General features: G+C 49.2%; 1 protein-coding gene across 3 annotated transcripts in view; it reads left to right on the top strand.

Annotated features, from left to right (window-relative positions):
• Positions 1 to 15,835: 15,835 nt before the first annotated feature.
• The window catches only part of LOC134339315 (TLC domain-containing protein 4-B-like), a 31,641-nt gene continuing 24,057 nt past the window's right edge, over positions 15,836 to 23,419 (top strand). Inside the window, exons 1-2 of one of the 3 annotated variants that reach the window (XM_063035714.1) lie at positions 16,961 to 17,041; positions 19,645 to 19,778. In XM_063035714.1, coding sequence (XP_062891784.1) covers positions 19,762 to 19,778 — 17 coding nt within the window. In that variant the 5' untranslated portion in view covers positions 16,961 to 17,041; positions 19,645 to 19,761. Of the gene's footprint in view, positions 16,088 to 16,924; positions 17,042 to 19,644; positions 19,779 to 23,419 lie in introns of those variants that run through there. The other 2 variants (XM_063035717.1, XM_063035716.1) reach the window with 2 other exon arrangements.

Raw genomic sequence — 23,419 nt, 5'->3', positions numbered from 1 at the left:
TTCTGAAGCTGTACCCTCTGGTTCTAGCCTCTCCCACTGTAGGAAACATCCTCTCCACGTCCACTTTTTCTAGGCCTTTCAATGTTTTGTAGGTTTTAATGAGATTCCCCCTCATTCTTATAAACTCCAGTTAGTTCAGGCCTAGAGCCATCACATGTTCCTCATACCCTTTCATTCCTGGGATAATTCTTATAAACTTCCTTTGGATACTTTCCAATGCCAGCACATCCTTTCTTAGATACGGGGCCCAAAATTGGGGTCCAGAAACATCAAGGCTGCAGTTGATAGTGTACAGCATTAGGGAGCCCTGGTGAATCTGAAGTTAATGGGTACCAAGGGGAAAGTCTCCAATGATTTGCATCATTTCTCACGTAAAGGAAGATAGTTGTGACTGATGGAGATAAATCATCTGAGGCCAAGGGTATCACTGCAGGAGTTCGTGGGACATCTTGTGAGACGCACTTCATTAATGGCTTTCCATTGCAGGATCACTGATAATTGCACAATCTTCAATTCCATTTGTGGTTTCTCTGAAATAGTCCATGCCTGCATGTATCAAGAGCCAGGCAACTTTCAGATGAAGACCGATAACTGGCCCGTAACCTTCAGTTCTCAGGAGAGTCAGACAAGGACCATCCCCAACATAAAGTTGGGTTATAAACTTTTTGACGTTCAGTAGCATAACTATGCCATCTCCCACCAGTGATCTGAAACTCAACTGCACCAGCTACATAATGCCATTGCTATAAAGCTAGTCCAAGCTGGGTATCTTGTAGTGACACTTTAAAGCCTTCCGCCATCTACAAGCAGGTCAGGGACATGATGGAATACCTTCGACTCATCCAGGTTAGTGGAACAACGGTGAAGAATTAGACACAGTTAATGTGACACGGATAATGTGATTGGCATCCCGAACATTCATTCTCCCCGCTGTCAGGGCAAAGAGGCTAAAGCGTGTACCGTTTATGAAATGCATTCCACTTAGTTGCTCAGGCTATTCTGACAGCACCTCCCAAATCCACATCTTTTAACGCCAAGACAATGACTCCAAGACAGTTGGGTGGGGAGTTTGCACTACTGATCAGGGAGAATATCATAGCAGCAATTAGATGGGCCATCCTAAAGGGTTCGTCCAATGAGACAATAGAGGGTGAGCTCATGTACAAACCCCATTTCCAGAAAAGTTGGGATATTTTCCAAAATGCAATAAAAACAAAAATCTGCGACATGTTAATTCAGGTGAACCTTTATTTAACTGACAAAAGTACAAAGAAAAGATTTTCAATAGTCTTACTGACCAACTTAACTGTATTTTGTAAACATACACAAATTTAGAATTTGATGGCTGCAACACACTCAACAAAAGTTGGGACAGAGTTAAAATAAGATTGAAAAGTGTACAGAATATTCAAGTAACACCGGTTTGGAAGACTCCACATTAAGCAGGTTAATTGGTAGCAGGTGAGGTATCATGACTGGGTATAAAAGTAGTGTCCATCAAAGGCTCAGTCCTTGCAAGCAAGGATGGGCCGTGGCTCACCCCTTTGTGCCAAAATTCGTGCGAGAATTGTTAGTCAGTTCAAAAGGAATATTTCTCAATGCAAGATTGCAGAGAATTTAGGTCTTTCAACATCTACAGTACATAATATTGTGAAAAGATTCAGAGAATTCAGAGACATCTCAGTGCGTAACGGGCAAGGTCAGAAACCACTGTTGAATGCGCGTGATCTTCGAGCCCTCAGGCTGCACTGCCTAAGAAACCGTCATGCTACTGTGACAATTATAACCACCTGGGCTCGGGAGTATTTCAGAAAACCATTGTCACTCAACACAGTCCGTCGCTGCATCCAGAAATGCAACTTGAAACTGTATTACGCAAGGAGGAAGCCATACATCAACTCTATGAAGAAACGCCGGCGAGTTCTCTGGGCCCGAGCTCATCTCAGATGGACCAAAAGACTGTGGAACCATGTGCAGTGGTCAGATGAGTCCACATTTCAGTTAGTTTTCGGAAAAAACGGGCATTGAGTTCCCCGTGCCAAAGATGAAAACGACCATCCAGATTGTTATCAGCGAAAGGTGCAAAAGCCAGCATCTGTGATGGTATGGGGGTACATCAGTGCCCATGGCATGGGTGAGTTGCATGTATCTGAAGGTACCATTGACTCTGAGGCGTATATTAGGATTTTAGAGAGACATATGTTGCCATCAAGGCGACGTCTCTTCCCGGGACGTCCATGCTTATTTCAGCAGGACAATGCCAGACCACATTCTGCACGGGCTACAACAGCGTGGCTTTGTAGACACAGAGTGCATGTGTTTGACTGGACTGCTGCCAGTCCAGATCTATCTCCTATTGAAAATGTATGGCGCATCATGAAGAGGAGAATCACACAACGGAGACCACGGACTGTCGAGCAGCTGAAGTCTTATATCAAACAAGAATGGACAAAATTTCCAATTGCAAATCTACTGCAATTAGTATCCTCAGTTCCAAGATGATTAAAAAGTGTTATTAAAAGAAAAGGTGATGTAACACAATCGTAAACATGCCTCTGTCCCAACTTCTGTTGAGTGTGTTGCAGCCATCAAATTCTAAATTTGTGTATGTTTACAAAATACAATTAAATTGGTCAGTAAAACTGTTGAAAATCTTTTCTTTGTACTTTTGTCAGTTAAATAAAGGTTCACGTGAATTAACATATCACAGATTTTTGTTTTTATTGCATTTTGGTAAATATCCCAACTTTTCTGGAGATGGGGTTTGTATAAGAAAGATGCAGTCATTATGATTGTGCTATACCATGGGTCTACCAATAGCCAGCAGAGAAAGAGAAACAAATTTTGGAAAGAAATAAAACAGGGTAGTTGTATTGGGTGACAGATTGGCTGGTTGAGTGTTGTTAGAACAACAACCTCACACTCAAAGTCAACCAGACCAAGGAATTGACTGTGGTCTTGAAGGGGAAGTCGGGAGAGCACACGCAAGTCCTCATGAGGGATCAGAAGTGGAAAGTATCTGGAGCTTCAAGTTCCTGGGTGTTGATCATCTCAGAAAATCTAACCTGAGGAGTAGGCTCTTCAGTTACTGAGACAGAGGCTGCAACCTCTCACACTCCATATAAACAGTACTGTGCAAATGTCTTAGGCTTGTATTTATATAGCCAGGATGCCTAAGACCTTGGCACAGTACTGTAGTAATTTTATGTAATGCACTGTACTGCTGGCAGAAAACAAAAACAGATTTCATGACATGTAAGTGGTGATAAACCGATTCTGATATGAGTCTCTCTTGTGGACTGAGAGTGGGAAGGCGACAGGGAGAAGGGAGTCATGGCAGGGAGAGGGGAGGAATTGGGAAGCACCAGAGAGACATTCTGCAATGATCAATAAACTGACTGTTTAGAATCAAATGACCTTGTATGATGTGTCAGAAGTGGGTGTGTCTGCACCCTCACCACCCCTTACTCCTGGCACCCCTCCCCCTGCCACCTGTCCCACACCACTCCTGTGGCCTCCACCCTCACCATTCCCAACATCTTTCACTCCCGCCAGATTTACAACTTCCTCTCCACTACACATTGACAAGTATAGTACTGTGCAAAAGTTTTAGGCACATATAGGCTAGGGTGCCCAAGACTTTTTCACAGTAATGAACATGATACATCAGCTCCTCCTGGCCACAGAAATGACAAGCAACTGACAAGGATATGTTACACAAAACTGCTCTGTTCAACACTTCCCACTTCAAGTTCCCACTGTAAAGTGGGAGGACCCTCCACAAAGAGATCTCAGCTGGGGATGGGTGAGCATTTTGGGAACAATGATCACAACTGAGTTTTCAGATAATAAGGATAAGACTAGATCTCAGGAAGAAAGTGCTAAATTGGGAAAAGTTTAGTAAGACAGGAGCTGGGAAGCATACACCGGAACGCTGTTGTTGGGCGAGTCCACGTCTGATATGTGGGAGTCGTTTAAAGGTCATCTGATCAGAACTCAGGATCAACACGTTCTTGTTAGGAAGGCAAGCAAAGAAAACAAATCTGTGAGGGGGAAGTGCACAGCCGATATATTGGGTCGAGACATCTTCATCTGGTCTGTGTCTCCACGAAGAAGGAGGGGGATGGCATGGTTGAGAAACCTTAGATGAGAAGAGATGTTGCAAATTTAGTAAAAGAGAACAGAAAGGAAATATATGCAAGGTTTGGGAAGCCGCATCTGGACAGAGTAGTTAATGAATGTATGGGAATCACAACGGTTAGCCCAACGCTATTACAGCTCAGGGCTTTCTGGAGTTGAATTCCAACGCTATTCTGTAGGGAGACCCCGTGGAATGGCAACACACATCAAAGTTGCTGGTTAACGCAGCAGGCCAGGCAGCATCTCTAGGAAGAGGTACAGTCGACGTTTCCGGCCGAGACCCCTCGTCAGGACCCCATGGAATGTGTGGGTTTCCTCCGGGTCCTCCTCTTTCCTCCCACAGTCCAAAGATGTAGTGGGTAGGTTAGTTGGTCATTGTAAATTGTCCTGTGATTGGGTTAGGGTTAATCGGGGTTGTGGGATGGCGTGGCTCGAAGGGTCAGAGGGACTAACCCTCCACTCTATAAAGACATACATGCAGAGGAAGCAGAGAAGAATGAAAACAAGAATTTGGGGGGGTGGGGGAAGGCTATAAGGGCCATTTAATGTCCTGTTAGGATTAACACAATCCCATGGCATGCTAAAGGAAAGTGGGTAACAAGGAAGTGTGTAGGACCACTCAAGGACAAAAAGAAAGAGAACTTGCACCTGCAGCCAGAGGAAGGGGCTGAGGTACGAAATGTACTTCACATCAGTATTGTCCATGGAGAAGGACATGGAGGATAGTGACATCAGGCAGGGGTTTACTCCTATTCCAGAGCATGTTGATGTCATGAAGGCGTTGGGTTTCTTGAAGAACATTAATATAGATAGTCACCATAGACTAAAGGGATCTATGCCAGGTGACTGAAGAAGGCAAGGGAAGAGGTTACTGGGCCCTTGACAGAGGTCTTTGTACCCTCTTTAGCTATAGGTATGGTCCCTGAGGATCGTAGAATCGAAGGTTGGTCCTCTGTTCATGAAAGCCAAAAGAGACAAAGGAGGAATGGGAGCCTCACATTAGAGGTAGCGAAATTATGGGAAGAGATTCCTTGGAATAGGGTATACTTACACCGAGGAAAGTACAGACGTATTAGGGACAGTTTTCATTGCCTTCTGTAGAGGAGGTCATGTCTTACAAACGGTTGAGTTTTTGAGGAGGTGACAATGATGATCAATGAGGGGAGGGCAGTGGATGTCGTATACACAGCCTTTAGGAAAGCCGTTGATGTGGTCCATCATGGGAGGCTGATCCAGAAGGTTAAGGCACATGGAGTCCAAGGTAGACTGGATTCAAAACTGACAGCTACAGGAGAGAGAGAGGTGTTAGTCCAGTTAGATATCTGTTATGTATCAGTGGTGTTCCGTCAGGATCAGTGATGGACCACTGTTATTTGTGATGTATATACCAATGATTTGGTTCCTTAAAGTTGGTATGGCTGGGCATGGTAAAGGGGACAAGTACCTCAAATACTCTTTGACAACTAAGTCCAACTGTTGGCCTTCACATGTAGCTTAGCTACTAAGCCCCGCGGAACCATTTCCACTGATAGTAGAAGGGGAAAAGGCAGGTTACTGGTGCTTTAAAACCAGTCGCTTCGGACAGATGGGGCTCATCAGCTGTGGTCGGCAGCTCATCTAGCAGAAGGAAGACTCTGATCTCAAACCTCCGCTGCCTTGCAGCTCTACCCGCACGTGGGAAAGGCTTTGGGAGTAAACCCCGAGGGAAAAATCTGGAGCTGGTATCCCTAAGGCAGTCGTATGTTGAGTTCAACAGTGACCAGACACTCCCGCAACACGGCTGGCACCAAACTGTATCGGTCTCTGCCATTCCTTTCACTTCATCAGCTGCGTGGAGAGGGGGAGCCAGCTACATGGGCAGCTGCTCGCTCTCCATATCGAACTGCCCAGGCTAGTGTATATAGACAGGTAAGATACAACATCCGCGGTCAACCCTGACTGACAGAGGCCTCACTCACTCATATTAGATTATTAGATTAGATTAGATTATGAGGACACGCAGTCCTCTTTTATTGTCATTTAGTAATGTATGCATTAAGAAATGATACAATGTTTTTCCAGAATGATATCACAGAAACACATGACAAACCAAGACTGAAAAACTGACAAAAACCGCATAATTATAACATATAGTTACAACAGTGCAAAGCAATACCGTAATTTGATAAGAACAGACCATGGGCACGGTATAAAAGTCTCAAAGTCTCTCGAAAGTCCCATCATCTCACGCAGACGGTGAACCTCCAGCGCTGCAAACTTGCCGATGCAGCATCCTGGAAGCATCCAACCACAGTCCCACTCCAAGTCCGTCTGAAAACTCCGAGCCTCCGACCCACCTCTTCGACACCGAGCACTATCTCTGCCGAGCGCTTCGACCCCAGCCCCGGCAACAGGCAATAGGCAAAGCCGAGGATTTGGGGCCTTCCCCTTCGGAGATTCTCGATCGCACAGTAGCAACGGCAGCGAAGCGGGCATTTCAGAAGTTTCTCCAGATGTTCCTCCGTGCTTCTTCACGTCTGTCTCTGTCAAATCAGGATTGTGCACGGCATCCTACTTCACAGGTATGATATCATTCAGAATGTCCGCACGCGCTGCGTCGCACCGCCATCATCTCCTCCCTCTGATTAGTCAGGCTGATTAGTGAACTTGCAGATGACACAAGGACTGTGGGGGGGAAAGCCAGAGCAGATTGGTTGGTCATTGTAAATTGTCCCATGATTAGGTTCGGGTTAATCGTGTTTGTCATGGGTTGCTGAGACAACGAGGCTCGAAGGGCCAACTCCACACTGTATCACTAAATAAAATAAACAAAAATAGATAGGTGTTCAAATTCTTACATTGTGTCGGCCAAAGTTTCAAAAAAATGTCTTCGAAAACAGCAATACACACACAAAATGCTGGAAGAACTCAGCAGGGGTTACTGGAGTGGCATAACTCGAAGAGCCAGCAGGCCTATCCGAGCTGGATTGTTAAAATTAAAAGTAAAAATAGATAAAGGTTCTGATTCTTACATTGTGTCGGCCAAAGCTTTGAAAAAAATATGCCTTTAAAAAAAAATAGCAGATTTTAAAAATAGCGACACACACAAAACGCTTGGAATAAAAGCATCCTTGTCTGGTTGGCTGCCAGTGACTAGTGGTGTTCCGCAGGGGTCGGTGTTGGGACCACTTCTTTTTATGCTGTATATCAATGATTTAGATGATGGAATAGATGGCTTTATTGTCAGGTTTGCAGATGAATCAAAAATTGGTGGAGGCGCAGGTCGTGTTGAGGAAACGGGTAAGCTGCAGAAGGACTTAGACAGATTAGGAGAATGGGCAAGAGAGTGGCAAATGAAATACAATGTTGGAAAATGTATGGTCGTGCTCTTTGGTAGTAGAAGTAAATGTGCAGACTATTTTCCAGATGGGAAGAAAATCCAAAAATCTGAAATGCAAGGCAACTTGGGAGTCCTTGTGCAGAACACCCTGCAGGTTAACTTGCAGGTTGAGTCAGTGGTGAGGAAGGCAAATGCAATGTTAGCATTCATTTCAAGAGGTCTAGAATACAAGAGCAAGGATGTGATGCTGAGGCTTTATAAGGCACTGGTGAGGCCTCACCTTGAGTATTGTGAACAGTTTTGGGCTCCTCACCTAAGAAAAGATGTGCTGGCATTGGAGAGGGTCCAGAGGAGGTTCACAAGGATGATTCTAGGAATGAAAGGTTATCAAAGGAGGAATGTTTGATAGCTCTCAGTCTGTACTCACTGGAATTTAGAAGCATGAGGGGGATCTCACTGAAACCTTTTGAATGTTGGAAGGCCTGGACAAAGTAGACGTGGAAAGGATGTTTCCCATGGTGGGAAAGTCTAGGACAAGAGGGCAGAGCCTCAGGATAGAGGGGCAGCCATTTAGAGCAGAGATGCAGAGAAATTTCTTTAGCCAGAGGGTGGTGAATTTGTGGAATTTATTGCCACAGCTGGCTGTGGAGGCCAGGTTGTTGGGTGTCTTTAAGGCAGAGCTTGATAGTTCTTGATTGGACACGACATCAAAGGTCCAATGAGGAGAAGGCCAGGGAGTAGGGCTGAGGAGGGGAATAAAGGAGCAGCCATAAGACATAGGAGCAGAATTATGTCATTTGGCCCATCGAGTCTGCTCCATCATTCAATCATGGCTGATCCTTGACTGAATGGCAAGCAGACTCAATGGGCCAAATGGCCCAATTCTGATGTTTCGGGCCAAGACCCTTCTCAGTCGAGACCTGCTGAGTTTCTCCCAGCATTTTGTGTGCGTTGCTTAAGATTTCCAGTGTCTGCATACTTTCTCGTGTTTAAGTTTTTTAAAATAGCTGCCTCTCATTCCATGGATTCTGGAACCGCGCCATGGAACTGGAAGGTACAAATGCAATACTGTTTGGGAAAGGTGGAGGAGAAAGAAAAGAACCTGAAAGGCTGACATCAGTAGTAGATCTATTCATAAGTGATATCACAGCAATGTTCAAAGTTGAAAGTACATTTATTACCAAAGGATAAATTATAGAACCTGGAGTTCACATTGTTTCCAGCAGCAACAAAATAAGAAACCCGAAAGAGACCAGTTTGAAAACCAACACCCAATACGCAGAGGGGAAAGAAAACAAATCATGCAAACAATCTTACAAACATGAGCGTTCAGAACAAAACTGAGTCCATAAACTCGAAGCCAGGAGCAGCCCGAGCAGGTGCGTAGCTTCGGTCTCTGTTCATCACAGGGCAGAGCAAATCATCGTGAATCTCGCAGACACTGGGGCCACAGAACCCAGAGCAGGGCACTGCCTCGGCACCGAGAAGAGCAGAGTAAAAGTTGTGGAGCAGAATTGGCCCGACCCCCCACCTTCAGTCCCCTCACCCTGCCTTGTCAGGGCATCTGGCCCGGCGTTTAAATTGCCCAAACACCAGGTCGTCCCCCACACTCGGACCCAGTCACTGCGACACGCTCTGGGCCTGGCCCGCACTCTGGCCCATACTCAACCTTTCTAAATTAGCCGGGCACTTCGATGCACTGGCTCTGAAACAACCCTGACTCCGCCTCGAACAGGCTCGACCTCACTCCAACTCAAACATGCTTGGACCTCGCTCCGTCTCCGTCTCAAACATGCCTCGACCTCGCTCCGACTCGAACAGGCCTCGACCTCGCTCCAACTCCATCTCGAACATGCCTCGACCTCGCTCCAACTCGAACAGGCCTCGACCTCGCTCCAACTCCATCTCGAACATGCCTGGACCTCGCTCCGACTCGAACAGGCCTCGACCTCGCCCCGACTCGAACAGGCCTCGACCTCGCTCCGACTCGAACATGCCTCGACCTCGCCCCGACTCGAACAGGCCTCGACCTCGCTCCGACTCGAACAGGCCTCGACCTCGCCCCGACTCGAACAGGCCTCGACCTCGCTCCGACTCGAACAGGCCTCGACCTCGCTCCAACTCGAACAGGCCTCGACCTCGCTCCAACTCCATCTCGAACATGCCTCGACCTCGCTCCAACTCGAACAGGCCTCGACCTCGCTCCGACTCCATCTCGAACATGCCTGGACCTCGCTCCGACTCGAACAGGCCTCGACCTCGCTCCAACTCGAACAGGCCTCGACCTCGCTCCAACTCCATCTCGAACATGCCTCGACCTCGCTCCGACTCGAACAGGCCTCGACCTCGCTCCGACTCGAACAGGCCTCGACCTCGCCCCGACTCGAACATGCCTCGACCTCGCCCCGACTCGAACATGCCTCGACCTCGCCCCGACTCCGTCTCAAACATGCCTCGACCTCGCCCCGACTCGAACAGGCCTCGACCTCGCTCCAACTCGAACAGGCCTCGACCTCGCTCCAACTCCATCTCGAACATGCCTGGACCTCGCTCCGACTCGAACAGGCCTCGACCTCGCCCCGACTCGAACAGGCCTCGACCTCGCTCCGACTCGAACATGCCTCGACCTCGCCCCGACTCGAACATGCCTCGACCTCGCCCCGACTCCGTCTCAAACATGCCTCGACCTCGCTCCGACTCGAACAGGCCTCGACCTCGCTCCGACTCCATCTCGAACATGCCTGGACCTCGCTCCAACTCGAACAGGCCTCGACCTCGCTCCAACTCGAACAGGCCTCGACCTCGCTCCAACTCCATCTCGAACATGCCTGGACCTCGCTCCGACTCGAACAGGCCTCGACCTCGCTCCGACTCGAACAGGCCTCGACCTCGCCCCGACTCGAACAGGCCTCGACCTCGCCCCGACTCGAACAGGCCTCGACCTCGCTCCGACTCGAACAGGCCTCGACCTCGCTCCGACTCGAACAGGCCTCGACCTCGCCCCGACTCGAACATGCCTCGACCTCGCCCCGACTCGAACAGGCCTCGACCTCGCCCCGACTCGAACAGGCCTCGACCTCGCTCCGACTCGAACAGGCCTCGACCTCGCTCCGACTCGAACAGGCCTCGACCTCGCCCCGACTCGAACAGGCCTCGACCTCGCTCCGACTCGAACATGCCTCGACCTCGCTCCGACTCGAACAGGCCTCGACCTCGCTCCGACTCGAACAGGCCTCGACCTCGCTCCGACTCGAACAGGCCTCGACCTCGCCCCGACTCGAACAGGCCTCGACCTCGCCCCGACTCGAACAGGCCTCGACCTCGCCCCGACTCGAACAGGCCTCGACCTCGCCCCGACTCGAACAGGCCTCGACCTCGCCCCGACTCGAACATGCCTCGACCTCGCCCCGACTCGAACAGGCCTCGACCTCGCTCCGACTCGAACAGGCCTCGACCTCGCTCCGACTCGAACATGCCTCGACCTCGCCCCGACCCCATCTCGAACAGGCCTCGACCTCGCTCCGACTCGAACATGCCTCGACCTCGCCCCGACTCGAACAGGCCTCGACCTCGCTCCGACTCGAACATGCCTCGACCTCGCCCCGACTCGAACATGCCTCGACCTCGCCCCGACTCGAACATGCCTCGACCTCGCCCCGACTCGAACATGCCTCGACCTCGCCCCGACTCGAACATGCCTCGACCTCGCCCCGACTCGAACAGGCCTCGACCTCGCCCCGACTCGAACATGCCTCGACCTCGCCCCGACTCGAACAGGCCTCGACCTCGCTCCAACTCGAACAGGCCTCGAACATGCCTCGACCTCGCCCCGACTCGAACAGGCCTCGACCTCGCTCCGACTCGAACAGGCCTCGACCTCGCCCCGACTCGAACAGGCCTCGACCTCGCCCCGACTCGAACAGGCCTCGACCTCGCTCCGACTCGAACAGGCCTCGACCTCGCCCCGACTCAAACATGCCTCGACCTCGCCCCGACCCCATCTCGAACATGCCTCGACCTCGCTCCGACTCGAACATGCCTCGACCTCGCCCCGACTCGAACAGGCCTCGACCTCGCCCCGACTCGAACAGGCCTCGACCTCGCTCCAACTCCATCTCGAACATGCCTCGACCTCGCCCCGACTCGAACAGGCCTCGACCTCGCCCCGACTCGAACAGGCCTCGACCTCGCCCCGACTCCGTCTCAAACATGCCTCGACCTCGCCCCGACTCAAACATGCCTCGACCTCGCCCCGTCTCAAACATGCCTCGACCTCGCCCCGACTCGAACAGGCCTCGACCTCGCCCCGACTCCGACTCGAACAGGCCTCGACCTCGCCCCGACTCAAACATGCCTCGACCTCGCCCCGACTCAAACAGGCCTCGACCTCGCCCCGACTCCGTCTCAAACATGCCTCGACCTCGCTCCGATTCTGCCTCGCACCCCCCAGGTCAGACTCGTCTTCACTCACCTCTTCATTATTTCTGGTGATCATTTACCGTGACTTTCCACAGGAAAAAGTGTTATTAATAGCGCATTTAGTTGCATTCCTTGCGTTGAAAACCATGAGCAAGTTGTTGCTCATCCTCTGTTCTGTCATCTTACACCAGAAGTTCAGATGGACAATTTCAATGTGCATTTATAAATTGGAAATTATGTTTTACAAATCTGTTAATTTTTGAGATTGTAACTAGCAGAATCGATAGTGGACAAGTGGATGGTATTTATTCGTATTTACAGAGGCCTTCAACAAGGTGCTGTTAAGAGATTATTAAACACAATTAGAACGTGTGGGATTTGGGGTAGTAAGGATGCGTCAATGTGCAGGCAGGGCAAGAATCAGGAAGGAAAAGAACGCGTTGGCCTTTAGGATAGGAGAATTGAGTCCGAGGATAAAGCTACTTTTACTGGATACACAGAGTGGTCTAGAAAGGGATGTTGTGGATAGGTCTGATCGCCCTAACTAGGGAAGGATCTACTGTATTTGTGATAGACAGAGCACAAAGAAAGATCACCAAATTAATTCCTGGGCTGAGGCGGGGGAGGATTCTTCTGAGGAGAATGAGTTTACAAGATGCGCAGGTAAGCTTATTGAAACTTAATTGCACTACACGAGAGGGAGTTGGTGTTTTCCCTGGGCAGGGGTGTGTAAAGCCAGCAGCCTTTTCCCTAGCTCTTACTGGAGTTATTACATTGCACCCTTGCTGGAGGCTTGAGGTTACTGCCTCGGTCCTGTTGGTAACTTAGGGAGAAGTTAATGCAAGGCGCCACCAGCTGGTGCAGACCACTAAGATGAGAAAATCTGCAGATGCTGGAGATCCAAAACAACACACACAAAACGCTGGAGGAACTCAGCAGGCCAGGCAACATCTATGGAAAAGAGTGAACAGTTGACATTTCGGGCCAAGACCCTGCATCGGGACACTGATGCAGACCACTTCCTGCTTGTGATTATTAATACCACCCTCCCAAACTTCTGATTCATCCGATTCACTGCAGGTAACTCGGGTTGACCACAGCAGCTCCCTCTGCTGGTAACTTGGCGGCTAGCACACACTCTGCACACAATCATCGCTTTGCTGAACGGTACGTCCTTTGCAAAAGTCACCCTGAGCTTCCACTGGCCTGCCTCCCAATCCGCACTTCCTGTCTGCGGCCATCTGCCCTGTTACAATGAGGCGGCATACAAGCTTGAGAACATCTGACTGGGCACTTTACAGCTTGAAGAACTTGGTATTGAATTTTCTACTTTAAACAACTCACTTTCCCTTTCTTTCTCTTGGTAATAACTGGTCATTTTTGAACACAGAACAGTAGAGGCCCTTCGTCCCACGACGTTGTGCTGACTTTTTAAACCTACTCTACAATCGATGTAACCCTTCCCTCCTACATAGCCCACATACTCCATATTTCTTTCTCCATGTGTCTATCTAGGATTCTCTTAAATAGCCCTGATGTACCAGCCTTCATCGCCACCACAGATTGTTCATGATGACAGACATCCCACTCTGCAAAAACTCATTTCAGGGAGGTAGCACCATCAATTTGCAGGAGACTCCCAGAACTTCCGGGAGAGGTGGGATGTCTGCAATAGAGTAGCTCCTTAGCAGCTAGCCAGCTAGTTTAAATAACGTTAGCTATGCTAATGAACGAATGACACCTGTTAAACTCACCTCAACATGTCTTTTACGGTCTTAACCCACCATGGGCAATAGAAAAGTCTCTGTTGCAAACAGCGCAGCGAGCAACACTGTCATTAGTTTGACCCCTGTTAGCAGGGGTACACTTTAGTGTAGTCTGGGCTGACGTACGTTTTATATTTTCTTTTTTTGGAACACTCTGCCATTCTGACTTTTTTTGGAACTCTCTCGCTCTTGCTCTTGCTCTCGCTCTATCGCGCGCTCTCTCGCTCGTGGTCGCTCTCTCTCGCGTGCTCTCTCACGCTCGGTCTCAAAAAAAATCAATTTCCAGGACATTGTATATAATTTGCGGGCATCAGGGAGCCACTATTAATTTACGGAAGACTCCCGGAACTTCCGGGAGAGGTGGAATGTCTGTAATGATATTAAATGGTTCGAGAGGCCGAGTGGCCTACTCCTGTTCTTACTTTCCTGTGTTCGGTCTTACCAGTAGCACTTTACACACAAAGAAAAAAAAATCAGATCTTAATTGCCCTTGATCTCCATATTGTATGCATTTTGTTAAGCATCCGAGAAGATTTGACTTGTTCACAAGGATTGTTTCAAACTTCTGAAAGTGTCCTGGTGGGTTGCAGCTCAGCCTAACGCAGCACCTACTCTTCTCTGGACTGCTGGAACCTGCAGAGAGTGATAAACGCTGCCCAGTCTATCACAAGTCTACAACCTTCTTCCAGCCACTGCACCAGCTTTGCACCAGGAAGGTTAACAATATTACTGAGGATGCCTGCTGGCCTGGCCATTCTCTTTTCAAAGTTCAAAGCATGTATATTATATGCAACCTTTACGGGCGGCCACGAAACAAAGAAACCTAATAGGACCCATTTTAAAAAAAGATGGTCTAATACCCAATGTGCTGGGGAAAAAAAATCATGCAAACAATAAAAGTAAGAAATGACATTCAGAACTGTGAGTCCATAGCAACAAAGCCAGGTATCACTGCAGCGATTCAGGAGCCTATCTATTGCAGGCCACAGCCTCAGTTCAGTGAGAGACAGTAAGGCTCACCGAACAGCGAGCTGAATCAGCCTGTCCCTCACCTCTAGCCCCGACATCCTGATCTTTTCAATCTGGCCCGGTGCTTAAATCGTCCAAACCTCGAGTTAAATCCTCCATTCCTCACTCTCAGGCCCGGGCCCTGTCGTTTCAATACGCGCTCAACCCTGGGCCCTGTCGTTTCAATATGCTCTCAGGCCCGGGCCTTGTCGTTCCAATACACTCTCAAACCGGGGCCCTGTCATTTCAATATGCTCTCAGGCCCGGGCCCTGTCGTTCCAATACACTCTCAAACCGGGGCCCTGTCGTTTCAATATGCTCTCAGGCCTGGGCCTTGTCGTTCCAATACACTCTCAAACCGGGGCCCTGTCATTTCAATATGCTCTCAGGCCCGGGCCCTGTCGTTCCAATACACTCTCAAACCGGGGCCCTGTCGTTTCAATATGCTCTCAGGCCCGGGCCCTGTCATTTCAGTACAGCCTCAGACCCGGGCCCTGTCGTTTCAATATGCTCTCAGGCCTGGGCCCTGTCATTTCAATACGCCCTCAGGCCCGGGCCCTGTCATTTCAATATGCCCTCAGGCCTAGCCCCTGTTGTTTCAATACGCCTTCAGGCCCGGGCCCCACCACCTCAATTTGGCCCATACCTGACCCTTCCAATTTGAACTGGCGCTTGAACCGATCAAGCCTCAGGCTTTTCCTTGCTCTCAGGCCCAGGCCTGGTCTCCACTGCCTCGGCTCTGGCCCACCTCAGTTCTGCCGCATCAAATCTGTTCCAGCGATGGCCAAACATGGGCTCATTCTTCTACCTTCTAGGAAAGATACAAGAGGTTCAAAACCCTCGTCCAGACTCGGGATCAGCTTTGTCTCCACTGCATGTAAATTTCTGAAACACAGTAATTTCACATTTCTTCCCATGGTGCTGACACATTCTCAGATCTTCAATTCTACCTCTTCCCTTATTGTCACTAATTCAGTTGGAAATACGAGACTTTGACCCATTCCAGGGTGTACTATTTACTCTGTGCCATTCATACTAGCAAGGAATGTCATTACACCCTGATGTTTATGACAATAATCTGAATTCTGACTCAACAAATTCCCTTTGTTCCGCCCACCTCCTCTACCACCTGTACTAAATTGTTTCTCACTGTTACGAGTATTTTTTAAAGATAAGACCCAACGAGTCGACATCTCCCAATCACACCCATACGACCAATTAAACTCCTAATCAGGACGTCTTTTGAAAACCGGAGCACCCGGAAGAAACCCACATTGGTTAAATCTGCAAACAACAGGAATTCTGCAGATGCTGGAAATTCAAGCAACACACATTAAAGTTGCTAGTGAACGCAGCAGGCCAGGCAGCATCTCTAGGAAGAGGTGCAGTCGACGTCTCAGGCCGAGACCCTTCGTCAGGACTAACTGAAGGAAGAGTGAGTAAGGGATTTGAGAGTGGGAGGGGGAGATCCAAAATGTTAGGAGAAGACAGGAGGGGGAGAGATGGAGCCAAGAGCTGGACAGGTGATAGGCAAAAGGGATACGAGAGGATCATGGGAGAGGAGGTCCAGGGAGAAAGACAAGCGGGGGGGGGGAACCCAGAGGATGGGCAAGGGGTATATTCAGAGGGACAGAGGGAGAAAAAGGAGAGTGAGAGAAAGAATGTGTGTATAAAAATAAGTAACAGATGGGGTACGAGGGGGAGGTGGGGCATTAGCGGAAGTTAGAGAAGTCGATGTTCATGCCATCAGGTTGGAGGCTACCCAGACGGAATATAAGGTGTTGTTCCTCCAACCTGAGTGTGGCTTCATCATTGGTTAAATCTGCTCTGCCCTCTTTCCATATTTTGGGAGGGTGACCAAAACTGGTCGCAAATGATTCCATGTGGCCGTGACCCCACTGCAAATAAGTTCGACATTGCATATGACAATCACATTTGACTTTTCGCCCATCGCAGCCGCTGCAGGTGATTGGCTGTTATTTGACAACTCAGGGTCTCTCCGCTGCTCCCCCTGCTGGTGGCTTGCCGCTGGTGCAGCCCTTCGCTGGCTGATGACGCGTCTCCCTCCACAGCGCCACCTGTGGTTAAACTGTCATCGACTCGCGGGTGGCCGTTCTTACCCCCCCTCTCCCCGTCTGATGACGTGGCTTCTGCTCCACCGCGCCTCCGCCGGTGGGGAGGACTCGGGTGGACCCGGGTTCTGGCAGCGCAGCGCCTCCCCCCTGCCCCGCTGTCCTGCCCCCTGCCGGTGCCTCCGCAGAACTGCAGTGACGCATCGGCAAGTGCGGAGGAGTCCGGAAATGAGCGTCAGAATTTCCGGGGGGAGAGTCACCCTGATGAGGATGTGGAGGCGGCACTGAGCATGTGTGGGGACTCGTCATAAGTCAGTGTAAGTGAAGTGTATGATCAAAGTTAATGGTGGCGTGGGGGCGAGCCTCTGGTCCCTGCCTGGGGGTGCGAAATCTACCTTGCAGGCACTCAGGCTGGTGCAGGAGGAACTGCACTGGGAAATGGGAAACGGTGGGGGAAAGATAAACAACTTGTGACTGTGTCCACGTTAAAGGTCACAGAAATACTGGAAAACACAGTCTATGGGGGAACTGGAGGGAACTAGCAGCAGATTTTGTCGCAACATTGAAGAAGTTGATGGGATGAAGGCGATAAATCCCCATGTATGGACACGCTCACCTGCTGGATCTGAGTCACAGGTCGACGCGACCCAGTCACACCCATATGACAAATTAACCTACTAACCCCAACGTCCTTTGAATGTGTGAGGGAAAAAAAACGAGCACCCGGAAGAAACCCATATGTTAAACCTGCTCTGCACGCTTTCCAACTTTTTTGGCCGGGTGACCAAAACCCGGTCACAAATGATTCCATGTGGCCATGGCCCCGCTGCGAGTTAAGTGTGACAGTGCATATGACAATCAGATTTGACTTCTACTCCATTGCCCATGCCTGAGTGCCGTTGAGGAGGTGGGAGGGAGGCACCTCTTGACCCGCTGCGGTAGTGCTGGTGAAGGTGGGGTGGACAGTTCCAGGAGGTGATAGAGGTGTGACAGACCCAGAGGTGATAGAGGTTTGGCCATGTATTTCCAAGACAGGGTGGTGTGCAGCTTAGGATAGAACCTGCAGGTGATGGTGTGCCCCATGTTCTCTTGTTGAGAGAAGTGGATTTGGGAAAGTGTTGACAAAGTGGCCCGGGCATTTTCTAATTGGTACATACTGCAGTCACTGTGCACTGGTGGTGGAGGGAACAACAATTTCGGTCGTGGATGAGGTGCTTTGAAGTGAATAGTGTCATGCTTGTTGAGAGATGTTGCCTCCATAATCAAACAGATAAGAAGAGTGTCCCGTCAAGTGCCTTGACATGTCGCTAGGTGAATCACTCCACGGGACACCTAACCCCTGACCTGCTGGCCCGTGTGAGCTCCTCTTCAATGCTGACTCACAGGGTATTGATGGAGAGACCCAGCAGTGCAAGGCCAGTGAACGTCAAGGGTAGGTGGTGAGGTCCTGTCCTGCTGGAGATGGTCATTGTCAGGGGGGCGGTGGTTACGTCTTCTCTGGTTGGAGGTAATCATTGCTTCATTTGCTGAGGGGCTTGGCCATAGTGCCACCATCAGTGGCACACTGCTGACACGGCGATGGAAGAAGGGTCATTGATAAAAAAGGTTCGGCGCACTGCTGCTGTTCCCCGGGGCTGGAATTACGTCCATTCACGTCCCCTTTGGGCGAGGTTTGATTCCAACCATTGGGTGGCCTTTGACTTGGGACGGCGTAGTGGTTAGCACAACGCTTTACAGTACAGGCGAACGGGGTTCAATTCCCACCCACTGCCTGTAAGGGGTCTGTACGTTCTCCCCGTGACCGTGTGGGTTTCCTCCGGGTGCTCCAGTTTCCTCCCACAGTCCAAAGTATATACTGGTTGGTAGGTAAATTAGTTATTGTAAATTGTCCCGTGATTAGTCTAGGATTAAGTTGGAGGATTACCAGTGGCGTGGCATGAAGGGCAGAAATTAGCCAATTCCGTGCTGTATCTCAATCAATAAATAAATAGACTTCATTTTTGTTAGGGCAGTGTGATGCTACTCTCAGTCAGTGCTGTCGCAATGTCAGAGACAGTCACTCTCACCTCACCTCTGGACTCAAGTTCGTTGTAGACAGAGGTTGTGATGAGGTCTGCAACCAGATCTTCCTCCCAAAATCCAAGCTGGGCACCGGCGAGCAAGTACCATTTGACGCCTTCCATTACTTTGAAAGCAAGTTTTGTTCAGAGATGGTTAGCCAGAAGTGGATTAGTCCTGCTTCTAGTGACTGGAACGTGCCTGCGCATCTTCCCATGATCAGCCGTAACACAAACAAAATGCTGGAGGAACTCAGCAGGTCAGGCAGCATCTGTGGAAAGGATGTTTCGAGCTGAGGGTCTTCACCAGGACCAGAAAGGAAGCTGGAATAAGGTGGGGGGGGGACCAGGGGAAGGGGGAAGCCAGGTAGGTGGGGGAGGGGGGAAAGTGAGAAGCTGGGAGGTGATAGGTGGAAAACGCAAAAGGTTGAAGAAGGAGGAATCTGATAGGAGAGCATAGTGGACCATTGGAGAAAGGGAAGGAGGGGGGCATCAGGGAAGATGAAAGGCAGGTGAGAAGAAGAGAAAGAGTTGGGGGGGGCTGGAATAGAAAAAGAGAGAATGGGGAGGGGAAGAAATTACCGGAGAAATTGATATTCATCCCATCAGGTTGGAGGCTACCTGAATGGAATATGAGGTGTTTCTCCTCCACCTTCAGAGTGACCTCGTCGTGGTAGTAGAGGAGGCAATGGATGACCTCGTCGTGGTAGTAGAGGAGGCAATGGATGACCTCATCGTGGTAGTAGAGGAGGCAATGGATGACCTTGTCGTGTTAGTAGAGGAGGCAATGGATGACCTGTCGGAATGGGAATGGGGATTGGGATTAAAGTGGATAGCCACTGGGAAATCCTGCTTGTTTGCAGACGGACTCCCAACGTGGGCAGGAACTGCTCGAGTGGAGGCACAGCTCATTGACGTTTGGTACCACAGTCAGCACGGTGACTGACTTCTTCATGGACTCCAACAAGACTGTGTGCTAAATGGAGGAAGTTTGCGGGTGAGTGAAGTATACACAGGGATGCAGCCATAATTGAGCACAAATTTCAAAATCAGTTGGCAGGCAGATGGAGCAAGGTAAATATCATCTTAGCATTATTGCAAAGCGGGGGTGCAGCTTACCGATAGGGAAGTGTTGTTTCAACAGTACAGGATACTGGTGAGGCCACACCTGGAATACCTTGCATGATATTAGCCCCCTTATTTAAGATGAGTGGTGGGTGAGATACATCTCTACCACAGGAGGTGTAAGGCACTCCTTCCCTCCGCTAGCCTGTAGATCACCCTTGGACAAGGTGTAGCACCTGTGTAGCCCCCCGATCAGGGTCACATGAAGCCATGAGAGCAGGTGCTGGATAGTCGTACCAGCTGCTGGTGTGTATCACAAGTCCTGGTTATGTGACCACTGATGCCAGGCAGACAGTCTCTGCAGTAGACAATAGGTGCAGGAGTAGGCCATTCAGCCCTTCGAGCTAGCACCGCCATTCACTGTGATCATGGCTGTCATCCACAATCAATATCCAGTTCCTGCCTTCTCCCCATAATCTTTGATTCCGCTATCTTTAAGAGCTCTATCCATCTCTTTCTTGAAAGCGTCCAGAGACTTGGCTTCCACAGCCTTCTGGGGCAGAGCATTCCATATATCCACCACTCTCTGGGTGAAAAACTGTATTGATAATGGCTGGGGTCACCGGTCTTGTAAACACACTGCCCAGACGAAGGCAAACCAGTTCTATACAAAAAAGACTCTGCCAAGAACAGTCATGATCATGGAAACTGTGATCGCCCTCGTCACACATAATGATGGTGATGATATTTAATAAAGTATGAGCGGACATTGGAGAGAGTTTAGGAGACATTCACCAGATTAATTCCGGAGCTGTCCTCTCAGCAGAAATTAGATCAGTGTTCTTTGGAGATCAGGAAAATAAGGGAAGATCTTATTAAAAGATTTAAGATCCTGAGGGGAACATGACATAGTAGGTGTTTAGCTTTTTCGCTGGGGGGCAAGGATCTTGGACATTACAGAGGGCAGTCATTTAAAACTGGAACTTCTCACAGAGGGTGGTGAATCACTGGCATTCCCCACCCCAGGGGGTTGTGGAGGTTGAATCAGTGGGGCTGTTTAGAGAAGCTGGATGCATTTTAGGAAGATCAGCAAATTGAGGGCTATGAGTAGAAATTTCCACCAAGTTTAGTAGCTAAGCCACACGTGAAGACCGGGAGCTGGACTTAGTTGTCAGAGGCTATTTGAGATGCATGTTTTTTGGGAGCATTTAATAGGCAGTGGGAGCTGATCCCTACTATGTCCCCCAGTTATGATAGCCTTAAGGCTTACTGGGCAATAATGAGTCAAGTTCACTTGAGTGTTGGCTGCATTCCTCATTGGACCAAGTAATGTCCTGGACTGGTAGTGATGATAGGTTGAGGAGAATGCTGATCCACATGAGGACATTTGTTGGGATGTACATCTCTGCTGCTGTTTCCTTTTTGTCAATAGCACCTTGTAGTTGCCCAGCTCTGAGCTTCAAGATCCGCTGTAATGCTGCACAACACAAGAAGTGTGTCTCGGGGAATTTGTCTCCACAAGGACTCTGTAGTGGTTACTTGTACCAATGGCTTCGTGAGCCTCTGTTGCATAGAGCCACAGAGCTTGACCCTGCAACTCGATTCACTCATTGCCTGCCATTAATCCGATCTGGCGGCCCTATCCTTCGGGCTTCCGCCAGCCTTGTCTGTGACGGTGCTACGAACCCATCGTTGGTGACCAACAAAGCTGTACCCCCCAAACAGGACAGCGCACATCCTGTGCCTCGTTACTATAACCGTCCAAGTTTTATTTGGAGTGGAGGAGCAGTGATCCATCAGCTGAGGGAGGAAGGGGAGAGGCAGTCAGGAGAAGGTTTGCTCCCAATGTCACAACATCCAGAATCGATGCTGAGGACTTTGAAGTACCTCCCTTCTACACACTTCTGATGGATCCATCGTACTGGTGGGGTGAGACGTACCCAGGGCTTGTGGCGGAGGAGTGTGGTAATATGATTATGAGTGTTGGACTTTTCCTTAATTTGTCTGTGGGACTTCTCTCCCACCTTGGTCACAGTCATCAGATGGTTATAGAGAGGACTTAGTAATGCTGACTGCACTGGGAGTCAATTGCCCATGCTTACCTTTGATGCCTAGGGGAATGTAATTGGTATTGGGTTATTAATGTCACAGTGAAAAGCTTTGGTTTGCGTGTCCGTATTCAGAGGTCCGTTCCTTTTCATTCCTCCTACATTTGAACGTAGTGGTACTGGTACAGCTGCGTGGCTGATTATGACTTATAAGGATCAACCACCTAATTGGATGGGTCTAGAGTCACATACAGGTCAGAGCGAGTGAGGACTTCAGAGTTCTTCCCTGCAGGACATTAGTAAACCAGATGGGTTTTCACGACAAACCTGTCTTTTTTTCCCCACATGGTCATCGTTATGTTTTGTAACTTCAAAACGTTAATCTAGTTCAGATAAAGATGGGAGTCCGGGAATACGGGTCGAACTTCATCATTAACTTTATGCTTTAACGTGTCACATGTCAGTGTGATGATGTATGCAATTAACATATTTTTACATATAGCCTGTCATTAGTTATTTAAATGAACAAGAATGCTTACATAAGTATAAAAGATTTCTGAAACGTTAAATATACAAGAGTCATCGTTACCATGTCTGGTTGATGTACTTTATTTATACTTTATTGTCGCCAAACAATTGATACTAAAACGTACAATTATCGCAGTGATATTTGATTCTGCGCTTCCCGCTCCCTGGAGTACAAATCGATAGTAAATATTAAAAATTTAAATTATAGATCATAAATAGAAAAATGGAAAGTAAGGTAGTGCAAACAAAAACCGATAGGCAGGGGTACGGCCCAGATCCGGGTCAGGATCCGTTCAGCAGTCTTATCACAGTTGGAAAGAAGCTGTTCCCAAATCTGGCCGTACGAGTCTTCAAGCTCCTGAGCCTTCTCCCGGAGGGAAGAGGGACGAAAAGTCTGTTGGCTGGGTGGGTCGTGTCCTTGATTATCCTGGCAGCACTGCTCCGACAGCGTGCGGTGTAAAGTGAGTCCACGGACGGAAAATTGGTTTGTGTGATGTGCTGTGCCGTGTTCACGATCTTCTGCAGCTTCTTCCGGTCTTGGATAAGACAACTTCCATACCAGGTTGTGATGCACCCTAGAAGAATGCTTTCCACGGTGCATCTATAAAAGTTAGCTACTAGATAATAGATAATAGATAATCTATTATCTGCAAGTTCCAGATCGTTAACCGAACAATTCCAAATCCTGCTGCCATGGTGGGATTTGAATCTGGATCGTTAGACCAATAGCACCCAATGGCCTTCGTATTTTATATTTCCTAATCACAGAGACAGAGGCAATTTGGCCCATTGAGTTCATGCTAGCCCTCCCATCACACCCGTTCCTACACCTGTTCTCCTCTAACCTCTGTCTCACATCAACGCTGTCCATTCTCCTACCACCCACTTTCCCAAGGGTTATTGCGGTGACCTGCCAACCCACACGCCTCGTTGGGACAAATAGCCTATTTCTGCTCCTGTGTCTGAGGTTGGGTGGGACTACAACCAGAGGTCGTGG

This window comes from Mobula hypostoma, chromosome 29 (genome assembly GCF_963921235.1).
Source record: "Mobula hypostoma chromosome 29, sMobHyp1.1, whole genome shotgun sequence".
In the NCBI taxonomy this organism is placed as follows: domain Eukaryota; kingdom Metazoa; phylum Chordata; class Chondrichthyes; order Myliobatiformes; family Myliobatidae; genus Mobula; species Mobula hypostoma.
Note: the sequence above shows the minus strand (reverse complement) of the source record. Positions and strands in the feature narration are given on the sequence as shown.